The sequence below is a fragment of the Dermacentor variabilis genome, chromosome 6 (assembly GCF_050947875.1).
Source record: "Dermacentor variabilis isolate Ectoservices chromosome 6, ASM5094787v1, whole genome shotgun sequence".
Taxonomy (NCBI): Eukaryota; Metazoa; Arthropoda; class Arachnida; order Ixodida; family Ixodidae; genus Dermacentor; species Dermacentor variabilis.
In genome coordinates, this window is record NC_134573.1 from 135,498,888 (window position 1) to 135,511,296 (window position 12,409).

Below are 12,409 nucleotides of genomic sequence, written 5' to 3' on the forward strand. Positions count from 1 at the left end.
AATGTTATTGGTAGTTCGGGCGGTTCAGTTCTTGGTTGAGTGAAGAAAGAAAACTATTGCTGGAAATATAATGTTGTACATGCGAGAGGTGGGCGCAGAGCATTTTGCATGGCTTTTGCATAAGATACAGTATGCTTGTTACTTCCGAAAACTTAATAAAAAGGTAGATCCAGGCACATTTGTAGTAGGAAAATTAGAGTAGGAAGGTGAATTTTTTCTTTTAAAGCAGAAATTTTGATATTATATTAATAGTGTACAATGAATACAGTTGCTCGGTTTTGAATGGATTTGAATGGTTTTGAATTAATATTATGTTCCATTGTATTTCTGCAAGCGCAGTAATTTCTTAAGTGTGGCAATGATTACTTTAGGGCAGCTTACTTTTTGCTTTGGGAGCATTCCAGCTGAGCTTACAGGCTTGGTGCTTAGTGCCTCAAGGGCTATTTAATTCTTTAATTTTCTCTTTACAGTGTATACTTTAATCTTCAATGTCTACCATATTTCATTTTTTATGAAGAGTAGACCTAACCGCCTTTGAAATCTTGTTTTCAGGCACTGGATGTCTTCAATACCTCCGTTGTCACTCCCATCTACTATGTATTCTTTACGACGTTTGTGCTAATTGCATCGGCAATCTTGTTCAAGGAATGGGGAAACATGAGCGGCGAAGATGTGCTTGGTAAGCCTTGATAAACCATTGTAGTAAATTTTTTCATGTCTAAATAGTGTGGTATGATTCATGACTCAATGTGGACTTTCCTTATTTCTTAGTTTTCTCTTTTCGGTTTTTAGTGCGCATGCCACTGCTCTGTGTTTTATGCACCTCTCAACAGCAATATAGCTTTCGTGTCTTCTAATGAAAGCTCTTCATTCTCTGACCTGCCACTCTGCTTGCCTTAAGAGACTTGCAACAAATTTTAGCAACAGATGATTGTCAATATCGACAATGCAAGTAAGCGTACAGTGCTTGTGCCAATGTAATTGTCGCTGCTTTAGTAAGAGTGAACAATTTCAACAAGCTCAGAGAAACTCATAACTGCATACGATTTGTTTAGTCTTCTCGGCATGGTACACTCATCGACAACTGCGGACAGTTCAAAAGTGAGAGGCAGAGTTGATGCTGATCTAGACTAGTAGCCTTGGAGGCATCGTTGGTAAACTTTTTTCGCACTGCATAGCGTCTCTCAGTGATTAGAGAGTGCTAACGTCATGATGTAGAGCACTGTGTTCAGCTGCTGAAGTGTTTTTGTTCTGAGCACGATGGCACAAGTTCAACATTTGACTGTATTTGATAAAAAATGACATTCATTCATTTGTAAAAAGTTTAGCTTTCGTTTGTTTTTCTGCGCATTGCTTTGCATTAAAAAGAAAGAAAGCAGGCTTCAGATGCATATGCATTTGGGCTGGTTGGTTTATGACTTGAGCAAAAACATCCCAATATAACAGGGCACAAGTAAGGCACAGACAATAACGCTGAGCAAACAACCAAATGTTTATTCTTTAAAGCAGCATATATATACATACCACTTTGCAAAGGAAAACCTGAAAACATGTGAAGGGAGCATGCGCAGATGCAAAAAGAAGGTAATCAATATGACAAGAATGGAATTTCCTTTGGAAGGAGTGAAATTAAAGGAAAACTTACACAAGCAGTGCTACTCTTCTGGATGTGGAACGTTTCAGAGATTAATTGCATGTGCTCGTCATGATAGTTTGACGTTGTGGCACAGTCTTTTAAAAATGGGCTCACGGCCACATTTAATGCGATCCAATGACAGGTGGTTATCTCTTCCTTGCTTACTGATCTTATGCGAGTGTTCGTGAATGCAGTCATTCACAGTGAAATTGTTCTTTAGCACTGTTGTCTGTCGATTGCCTGTCCCGCTGTTTCTGCTCAAGTAAGAAAGGCTTCAGTTCCGTGGTCCTCTAAAAATATTTGGCTTTTTTTTAAAGGAACACCTAAGGGAAAAATAATTTGAGCTGCGTAAATGAATTACCCCTGTCACCATACCAAAAATAGCCACTTTTACCTTGAAGGGGTCCTGAACTCCGCCCCTCGGGCTTGGTGAAAAAGCATACACTGCTGTAAACATCTCAGCCAAGCTTTGCTGTCGTATGCAGCGAGTGGAGCTCGCAAGTGCTCTCTTCGCAATGGGAGCCTACTTGCCTACTCCTCATTCTCTTCTGGGCACTTTATTTCGTAATAAAGTGGATCCCCATGCGTGGCTGCTGTTGGCCAATACCAGACGTCAACCAAAAAGGGTGTTTGGATCACTGCACTTCTTGCTTTTACTGTGTATATTTATTGACGAAGTTCATTAAGCAGGCTGAAGTAAGCGAAAATGTGCTTTCGAATTTCTATAATAATTGTGCACTTCCGGAAGGAGCCGACAACCGTCTGCTCATGTAAGCTCGGCTGTGGCCGCCTGTGTAGGCATTAAACTTTAGTCACTCTGCTTATCGGTGTCATAGCCGGCGGGTCTCGCCAATTTCAACTTATTTTGAACGCTCAGCTAGCCTCGAACCAGGCAAAACTTAAGGTTAGACCACACGCATGCTTGCCAATGCGCGTTCACTCCTGGCCGCTCCTGGTTGAACGCCTTGGCAGGCTTCGCTTCGTATTTATTCATAGTGCTTCAAAATGCGCAAGTTGGATGTGGCTACTATCCGTCGGTCAAGCTGGTGAAGGACAAAGTTGGTGCGCACCACGTAGCATGGTCAGACTGCAGCATGTGAGTGTGAGCATGCAGTGAAGTCCTGTAGGGCACGAAGCAAACGCTGCTCATACACACCACAATTGCATGTAGCTGCTATCTTCAACGTAGCGTAGATACAGCGGCTGCCGCAGTGTGCCGCCACAAGTCCACTGGATAAGCACACCGCGGCTCGCTGAGGACAACTGCATTTGGCTTACGCTTGGTGCGTTGCAGGCGCCAAAATCGAAAGTAGTGGCAGTAAAGACATCTACGTTAACATCCACAAGAACATTTAGAAGGCAAAGCGTTGTGGGCACACCCCGCTCTGCTGTAGCCTTTGCAGTGCAAGGCATTGAAGAAGGAATGGGAGCGCAGTGAAAGAGGTGTTTAATTGCGAATAGCTCCGCTTCTGCTGAACGCATTGAAGTACTTTTTGCGGCAAAGTACTTCTGAAATAACCCATTTTAACTTCAAGTGCATTTCTTCGCTTCGATAAAAGGTGGTTCAGGGCCCCCTTTAAGGTAAGCCAGTAAAGGGACTAAAGAATGGAATACTGGTGGTGAAATCTGCGGGAGTCTTAACTAATCCTGTATTAGTAAAGATGGACTACATTGTATTCTAAAAGGGCAAAAAACTATACTTAGCAAGTTTCAAGAACATTTACTGGGCTGCAATGGCCCAAAGATAAACAAAATGATTTGAAATTCATAATGTAACACTGGCATACCGGTGCTGGGGTTTCATTGCGAAATTGCCGAAAGTAATTTTTACCTTAATTTTGTCTTCTATAATGAAGCTCTTGGCATAAAATTAATGAAAGTAAAGTTTTGAAAAGATACTTTATCAACTAGTGTTTCAGCTTGTATATCACATAACCTATCAATTAGTATTGGTGTTCCTCTGCATTGTCCGTTTAAGCCAGTGTTCAGATTGCAGCCTTGCTAGGCGGAAGAGACGGTGGGACCACAACAGTGAACGAACAGCGTCGTTCCTCTTCCAGGCAGCCTCACAGGCTTCATGACAGTGGTGTGTGCCATATTCCTGCTAAACGCCTTCAAGGACTGGGACGTGTCCCTCTCCAGCCTCCAGGGTCTGCTCCAAAGCACGCGTGAACAGCAGCAGCAGCGTGGCATGGGCGACGGCACTCTGCCGGACCTGACCACCGCTCTGCTAGACTCGCCGCCGGGCTCGTCGCACCGGTCGTCGGCCCTAGTCTCTAGTGGGTACCAGCGCATCAGCTCCAAAGACGATCCGCTCGCTGTCACTAGCATACACTGACACCGGCCCCTCTTAGGCCTGAGTGACGAGCGTATTCTTCGGCTCGCAGTTTGCGAAGCACAGAAGAAAGTGGCCCAGAACAGACCTCTCTGAGAGAGAGATGACTTGCAGTGGCCACAGGGTACATTTGAGCAATACTGTGGTTATCCATAGGGGCAGCGGTGTCTTTAGTGGGAGTGCGGTCAGCTTATCAGGTAGTGTTAAGCCCTCTTATGTCCCAGACAGCGATAGGGAGCCCTTCAGGGAGAGCATTCAACTCTTGCCTGTAGTGAGTGCAGAGGATTAAGATGCTAAAAGGAATGCAACATTACCAGCAGAGCTATCTTGTGAACCACCAACATTACCGGCAAGAATGCCTCATGTACAGCAGTGTACTAATGCCTGTATGCTTGCCTCATGTTAAAGGTAAGATAGGCCAGCTGCTCTTATCAATTTCGCCAGAGCAACTGATGCCAAGGTTAAAAAGATGCTTACACATGGATAATCATATTGCAGATAACCATGGCAATGCTGTTGTTGAGCTTGCATGGTTAGTTACAGAATCATTAGTGAGCATCTGAGGCAGTTTTGTACACTTGTTTTTTAACTGGCAGACATTGAGGGGGTAGTGACCTGCACTTTATGAGTGACCATGCATTTCTTAATGGATTAACTGTTGTGATGGCAAAACTGACAAATACAGTGCAATTTTCCTCTTTAGCTAGATGAAAGCGCACATAGCTTATAGCCAATGTCTGGTTTGCACTTTATGTGCATCCCGTCTCACTGATGACAAAAGGTGGTTATCCCTAGGTGGCACTGCTGGTACCACAATTAGGTACGCTGGTATGCATTCTCTTTAATACATTGAAATCCTGGTACCACATACCTGTGTCAAAAATTATAGTCGTTGTTGCTAGCGTATGCTGACACCACTTCGCTTGCACTGACCGCTTCACTTACATCGACGACACTTGCATGTTCCGTAGCTTGCACTTTGCAAAGCATTGAAGTGATTAAGCCCAAAACAATTGTCTTCAAAAGAGATTCCTCACAATGGCTGTAAGTACACTTGAGCAGCAATGTAGTCATATTTTAAGTGGAATATATATATCATCCAGCAAGAGCTCAGCGACCTTGCAGGAACGCGTCGGAAGAATAATAAGGTTTGTAATGCTAGACTATATTTCTGAAGTTTCAGTTAAGCCAGTGTTACTGGGAACAAGAGCTCAGTAAGCCAATAAAGCAAGAATGAAGATGGCAATGCTGCCTTTAAATTCCAGCTCTTTGTTAAGTCATCAATATTAGCAGCATTGGTCAGGCACCAGTTCACAATTTATCAGGACATAATTAGTGCAGCGCTAGGACACAACCACGAGAGAAGGCACACATAGACATACATCATGGTGTGGCTCTCTTTGTGGTTGTGTCTTAATGCTGTGTTAGTTAAGGTTAAGCAAGCCCAACGGCATGTTTTTGTTGTGTATTAGTTTAGAGCAGACTACCGTAGTTACTCGTGTAAGGCTCACACATTTTAAAAACTTATAAACAGGCCTTGCACAAGGCCAGCTTATGGCTACTCAGTGAAGTCTCTAACTACACTTAGACTGCTGTGCAAAATTTTGTGACCACTAGCGACAGACTATAATTACTTTTATTTAGTCGTCCTCATTGCTTCTGCTGCCCTCGTCATTTGACGAGGTTACATCTTTGGTGCTTCCTCAAACCATCCATTACGGTTTCAGATTGCTGTCACCTTGAAGCTATTGACAGCAGTCTCAGACAGAATCACAAGCTACGCGTTTAAAATCCACACGTACGCTTCATGCAGTGATGCCCTTTTAATGTGTCCGAAAGCAAAATGTCAGCTAAACCTGTTTAACAGTGTGCTTCAGCCCACCCGGTACTGTTGAAGCAATCTGGATTTATTATGTTGTATAATCATGATTTGGAAGAATACTATGACGATGCCATCGTTGGCATGACAGAAACTAGTGCGACTTAATAGCGGCTTGCAGAAATCGGTAAGTGCGCGAGCCTGGCCTCCAAAATTGCAATTACGCACCGTAGCAGTCTTGGAGGTCATGCGTGCAGGTATGGATGTAATGGTTAGGAAACCTATTCTTACTTTTCTTTTTCTGTATTCTTTCACTACAAAGTTGGGGTGCTGGCCTTACACGAGTAAATACGGTATGTTCGACAGGAAAGTTTTCTGTGACTCAACCTGGTGACTTTTGTGGACGTCTCCTGCACCGAAGTAGTGCAAATATACAGATATACTGTGAAATTCGTGACAGACTGATGTAATCAGCGCTGTGCTTTAAGCATGAAATTTTAAATTCGCGACAGACTGATGTAATCAGCGCTGTGCTTTAAGCATGAAATTTTAAATATTAGAGGTTTGCCTTTTGTCTTCTCCACTGACAGCACCTCTCTTTGTAGAAGACATGCAAATAGTGTTTCACAATCTATCGATTTAAGTACGTTTAGTGTTTCTCATTAGTGTGCTTTTAAGCACTGTTATCTGCAATGCAGCTGTAAGGACTTTGCCAGCGCTGATTTATACAGTGTTGCTACTTCAAAGTGGAAGCAGGAGCAGCCTCAGCCTTACCCGACATTCTGTGACAAGCGACAGCTTTAGTGATTTCCTAGGAAGTCTTGCTCGTCATCGAGTCAAGGATTTTGCTACATATTTAAAGATATCTTGTCTGTCTTTACCTTCTTTCACAAGCTAGCCCAAGTTGTCCGTATGAAGAGCCAACACTCCATAGTAAGGAAGCTGTTTTCCTTCCATCATAGCATTTTTTTTTTCCTCAAGAATCACAGATGAGCCTATTGACCAAGTTTATGTTTGTTGGCCGATATTTATTATTCATTGCATGTGATGTATGCAATGCATGTTACAGTATGTGATCGAGTAGCAGACATTGGTAACAGACATTTCGCATTGTTCAGACTGAATAATTATTTGGCCAGACTTTGAAGACTTTCATGATGTAAAACATAGCTAAGTCCTCCCAATAACCAGTTCAATACATTGTATGTTTTTGCCTGTTTGTATGGCACTGTGGTTGCCAAATGAACTAGGTTCACTAGAGTGAGCATATAAGTTTCGAGGAGGCTTTAGTAAATTTTCAGCCATCAGTCCACAATGTCCCGATGTTGACGCAGAACTTTGTCTCAAGTTGTGCTAGGACTACCACTCTGTGCTGTATGTTGTGTCAAGTGGGAGAGCCCAGTGTAAATATCTCTTCCAACTAAACCGCTAAATTGTCTGTGCTCGAACCTTGCATCAATGCGAGTTTTTATGGCGGCTTCCATTTATGAGTCTCTAGTGCCCATCATCTGCTGGAATGCCCACTGAAAAAGCAAAGTTTATGAGTGAAAGAACCAGTATCGCCATCTGTCCTAAGGGGGTGAAATGCCTGCCTTGGGGGAGCCAAAGAAGTGCTGAGCTACTTTACTCTCCTGGTGACAGATGGCACCAATTTTTGTTTTATTTTCTTTTATCCAACACCGCAGCAGATAGTGTATGTAAACTGCATCCGAGCATGGTAATAAGCAAAACCGTGAATTAATTTAGCGATTGATCAGCCAGCTGTTTAACTGGAAAAGTCGGTTGCTTCCTTATTGATGCAGTCTTACAGCAGAATCTTTTTCATATGTTTTGAAATGCATATAGCACTTGTATAATGGGGAGGTATTGTGTGGGAAATCCTATGATTCAATTTGATATCAGTGTTCTTTGTTGGATGATAATGTGATTCAGGAATATATCAGCAAGGCTCAACTAAGTCAGTTATGTTAATGCCAACTGTGTCTTGCAAGTGCCTAAAGTATGCTTACAATTTCTTTTTTCCCGTGGTATTCCATTAATTTGTTTAGGTCGCCAAGTGCAGTGGAACCCCGATTATATGACTATCTCGGGACCGCGAGAAAGCTTTGTAAAATGCGGCCATTTTAAAATTCGAACATAAATTAGGCCTATAAAAATACTTCTTATTTCGCGCAACGGATTTATGAGAAACTTCAATATAAACTAATAACATACTCTGCAGGGCTTGGAAACCCAAATTACCGAAAAAGTAAATGCGATAAGAATTAATGCTGCAGTACAGTTACCAATCACGCTTTATTCAAACGTATCTTTACGGCACTCCATTGCCCACTGCCACGATTCCCGCCAGCTGGCGCGAACTTTAAGAAAAGTCGGTAAGTTTCTTTTGGACCTTGTTTGATCCGTGAACCAAGAGCTTTTGCTCGAGTTTGGCAATGTCCAAAAGGAAGTCCTTTGCGGCATCACGTGAACGGATGAAGTTCCAGATGCCATCTATGTGCCGTAGCACCTCGGCGAACGTGGTAGGCCCAGGCACGACATCTGTGGCATCGTCGTGTCCTTGTCCGATGTCGCAGCGGTGTCGGCAATAGGCAAAGCCTCCTCGATGGCGTCATCCAGTGACACCTCGCTGCAGATCGCAATGTTGTCGTTGGCCTCCACATACTCAGCGAAGGTCGTGGTGAGGTTTAAACCCTCGAAATCATCGTCGGCGAAGCCTGCATCAGCCTCGAGCAGCATCGAGGTTGTTGCATCCCCAGTAGAGTAGGCAGTCTCTCGCTTAAAGCCACAGTGCTTGAACGAGTTACCGATTGTGTTTCGCGACACTGCATTCCATGAACTGGCAATAAAATGCATAGCGTCAACCACAGTGCTCTTTTTTTCCGACTCGCCGCACTCCATAGCCATCAGCCGACGCTGCACTAACCACTTCTGGTACCCTTGCTTGACGCACTTAATGATGCCGGCATCCAGCGGCGGCAGCCGGCTTGTGCAGTTGGGCGAAAAAAAAACAACCTTTATGTTCCTTAGGCTGGACGTATCGGGTGGGTGGCATGGTGCGTTGTCCACGAAAAGCAATATTTTCTGGCACCAATTTTGTTATCCAGCTGCTGCAAAAAATTGCTGAAGAGCGAAGACGTCATCCACGCCTTTTTGTTGAAGTTGTAGCTGCACAGCAGCATCTTCAAGTTCTTTTAAGCACTGTGGCTTTGCAGACTTGCCAACAACGAGCACGGGCAGCCTCTAGGAACCGTGCTCGTTAGCACAGAATAGTGCCGTCACACGCTCTTTACTACGCTTGCCACCATGACAGCTGTTACCCTTAAACGCAAGGGTTTGCTTGGGCTGCATATGGTAAAAAATACCGCTCTCGTCAGTGTTGAAAATGTCGCAGGGCTTGTATGCAGCAATCATCTCCGGCAGCGACTCCATCCACTTGTTCACCGTCGAAACGTCCACGGGAGTGCTTTCTCTGCAGGAGCGGCTGTACACAATCCTCTATCATTTTTTAAAGCAATCCAGCTACCCTTATAATGCCTGAAAGTCGTCGATGCCCAGATGCAATGCCACAAGGTCCACCTTTTCTTTTAGAATGGTGCCATCAATGTTGATCGCAGAGCTCTGTGCTTGACGCAGCCACTTGACGAGAACTTTTTCTTACTTCTCATGCTGTCCTTCTTTTGCCGCTTTCCACTTGAGCCCGAGCTTGTTGGCATTCTGCAATATCACTGCTTTGTTTGCCAGGATCGTCTTAAGCGAAGATTCAGGTATCTTAAGGTCCCGGGCAATACTGGCTTTCGTGGCTCCACGCCGCTTTTCCTCTTCCTTGATAATATTCAGCTTATCGCTGAGCGACAGAACTGCCCGCTTTCGGGACATCGTGCGTCACATTGCTCCACACAACTCAAGACCTCCGCTGAACGCTGGTCGCTAGGATTACGACAAAGAACACGTGCGATAAACCTAGGCCTCTCTGTGCTACCTTGTCGACAATCTGCTGCTGGGAAACTGGAAGGAGAGAAACGCTTCCCCAATGCGACGAGAGGTGACGCTGCCGAGAAGAGAGGGAGAAAGTGATTGTGGAGAAGAAAAGGCGCTATTTCAGCACAGCGAGTGTCAAGCGCTCTGCATGCGGAGAGACAGAGCAAGGAAAGAGACCCACGGCACTTTTCTTTCATCCACCGTTCCATCCCATGCTTCGCGAGGGTCGTCGTATAATGCGGGTCAGGCGCAAAATTGCGTCAGGTAACCGGGGTTTTTAATGCATTGCTTCTATGGGGACTTTGCCGGCACTGCGCTAATCCGTTGTAAAACCCGGGTAGTCACAAAAACAGGGGACGTATAACCGGGGTTCCACTGTACAGTTTTGTTAGCTTGATGTCTTTCATGTGCAGCAAGCCACAGTTTGTATTCCATATTTTCTAGTGTACTGCCCTGCTTTGAATGTTTTCTGTGATGACATATTTTTATGCAGTTAGTCGAGAGTTGGTGCTTTACTTAAATATGGCTGAGCAGTGCCGCTATTTGCCTTTATGAGGTCTTTACTTGATTTCTAGATTGTTTTAATGTGACCCTTATGTGTATTCATGGTCATCTTTTAAATGAGCAACTTCTGTAGATACGTTTCTTGCCGCGCAGGCCGTGGTTCACATGCCAGCCGAGAGGGTGCAGAAATATAGCTGTAAAATGGAGGTTATACTAATACTTATATTTTCTTGACTACTTATAAAAGCCCAAATTTCTGTGCATCTTTGTAGACTGGTTGCAAGGTGTTTTTAAAAGCATGTTTGAGTGCCTACTATTGTGCAGCATTCGATTGCAGTGTACTGTACAGTAAGGTTCATTCCTAAATGGAACACCCTAGAAGCGTAAAGAGTTGTTCAGGTTCAATGTTGCTATAACTTCAGAAAATTGGATAAAATCAGGTATAAGGCATACAGGCATAAGGATTGTGCATGAAAGATAGTTTCCAAGGTCATGTCATACCTGAACTGCAATCAGTAGCAGAATACTCAGTGTTCTGATTCGGAATGTGCCGTACTGTACAAATGCGTGCCGAACTGCATTGTCTTTTTCATTCATTTGTATAGTTTTGCGCATGTGTAAGGGCAGTCATATGACCTTGGTTTTTCACTCCCGAAATGTCAATTTCAGTTTATTTAGTTCACTATATTTTAAGAGGTTACACATTGTGTCACCATGAAAAGTTGGCAATGTAAAGAATTCAGGACGACTGCAGCGATGTGTCTGCACCTCAATGCCACTTTATGTTAGCCTCATCCATTTTGATCACACTGGAACTTCTTGGTCATGTTTCTCGGTACCAGCCACACAGGAAGACATTACAGGAGCACTGACTTGCCTATCGCGCAATGCATTTGATGAGAGCAGGAAACGTCTCAATAACAATTTGTGCCTGGTTACACTCCTTGCTAGTTATCTGTGACAGTTGGCCTGCTCCAGCTCTTGCCAGTGCTGCCAACATGCTATAAGAGGGTACAGAAAGTGTTGCATGGCTGATGCTAGACGCCTGTGCCAAACGTCAACACCACTGCGTCGATGACATGTAAGTGCTTATATGCACCTCCTTAAAGCAATTGGCTTACTTCTGCGCTTGCAGATATGCCATTGTTGCAAACCTCGCCATAAGAGAATTCAGGTGCCATGTTGCAGCGACTGATTTTTCATGCCACCGGTAAATGTCAACACCACTCATATGTTGCATGCTTAAAACATTCCTTGTTAGTTAGTAGAAATTGGCTCCTTTTCCCGGCAGTTCGCTGCTTTTCAGACTTGAAGGTGTTACCAACATTACCAGCATTGTGGGAGGGTACAGGGTGAGTCAGTACTCCTGTTGATCTTGCTGTGTGGCATGAGTAGGTGAGTAGGTGCTCCAGTAAGTCAGACTCCCCAAAGACATCCAGACACGCAAACACACTGTTTTGTCTGATTGTGTGACAAGTCGGCTGAATGGGTATGGAAGTGACAATGTAGAGGTGTGAAATGTTTGTATAGATATTGTAATGGGCTGTAGTTTTTAAGGTATTTTTTCTTCTCCCTTTTCTGGGTGCAAGGTGCTTGTAATGAGAGTGGAATGTAGCATAAGCATTGTACACAGAGAACATAAATATAATTTTGGCGTGATTTCAGCTTGAGGTTGGTCATTTCTGGTGACCATAAATAGCTAGTATCAAACCACAGCAGCAACAAAATTGCATTTCGTATAGCTGCAGCTGCCTATCATACAATTGGTCATGCAACTTCGTTGTCATGGCAGCTGCTTAGCCAGCAAAAATTCCCACTTGTTGCATAACTGTATAGCCTTTGCAAACAGGTTTCATATTTTTTTTTTTTTTTGGTATTCCTAAAGTATGCTTTAGGGGTGTCTTGAGGTTATTCACATTTGGGGAGTTCACTTTTTGTGCATGAAGGTACTGAACACAAAGCTGTCTTTCTTCAGTGTGCTTCAGTGAACCATAATGCTTGTCTTTATTAAAGCTTTTTGGTTGTGTTTATAATTGACCGTTAATGCTTCTTCTAGTTCGACAGAAATATCTGCAACTGCCTCCAGTGTTGCAGATACTGTTACAAATTCTAAGCATTGTGAATAGCTTCTTGT

General features: G+C 43.8%; 1 protein-coding gene across 7 annotated transcripts in view; it reads left to right on the plus strand.

Annotated features, from left to right (window-relative positions):
• LOC142585273 (magnesium transporter NIPA2-like) overlaps positions 1–12,409 on the plus strand; it is a 37,922-nt gene that overhangs the window by 12,871 nt on the left and 12,642 nt on the right. For 3 of the 7 annotated variants that reach the window (XM_075695901.1, XM_075695903.1, XM_075695900.1), the window contains exons 7-8: positions 553–679; positions 3,697–3,915. In XM_075695901.1, coding sequence (XP_075552016.1) covers positions 553–679; positions 3,697–3,915 — 346 coding nt within the window. Of the gene's footprint in view, positions 1–552; positions 680–3,696; positions 3,916–6,684; positions 12,309–12,409 lie in introns of those variants that run through there. The other 4 variants (XM_075695898.1, XM_075695897.1, XM_075695902.1 and 1 more) reach the window with 3 other exon arrangements.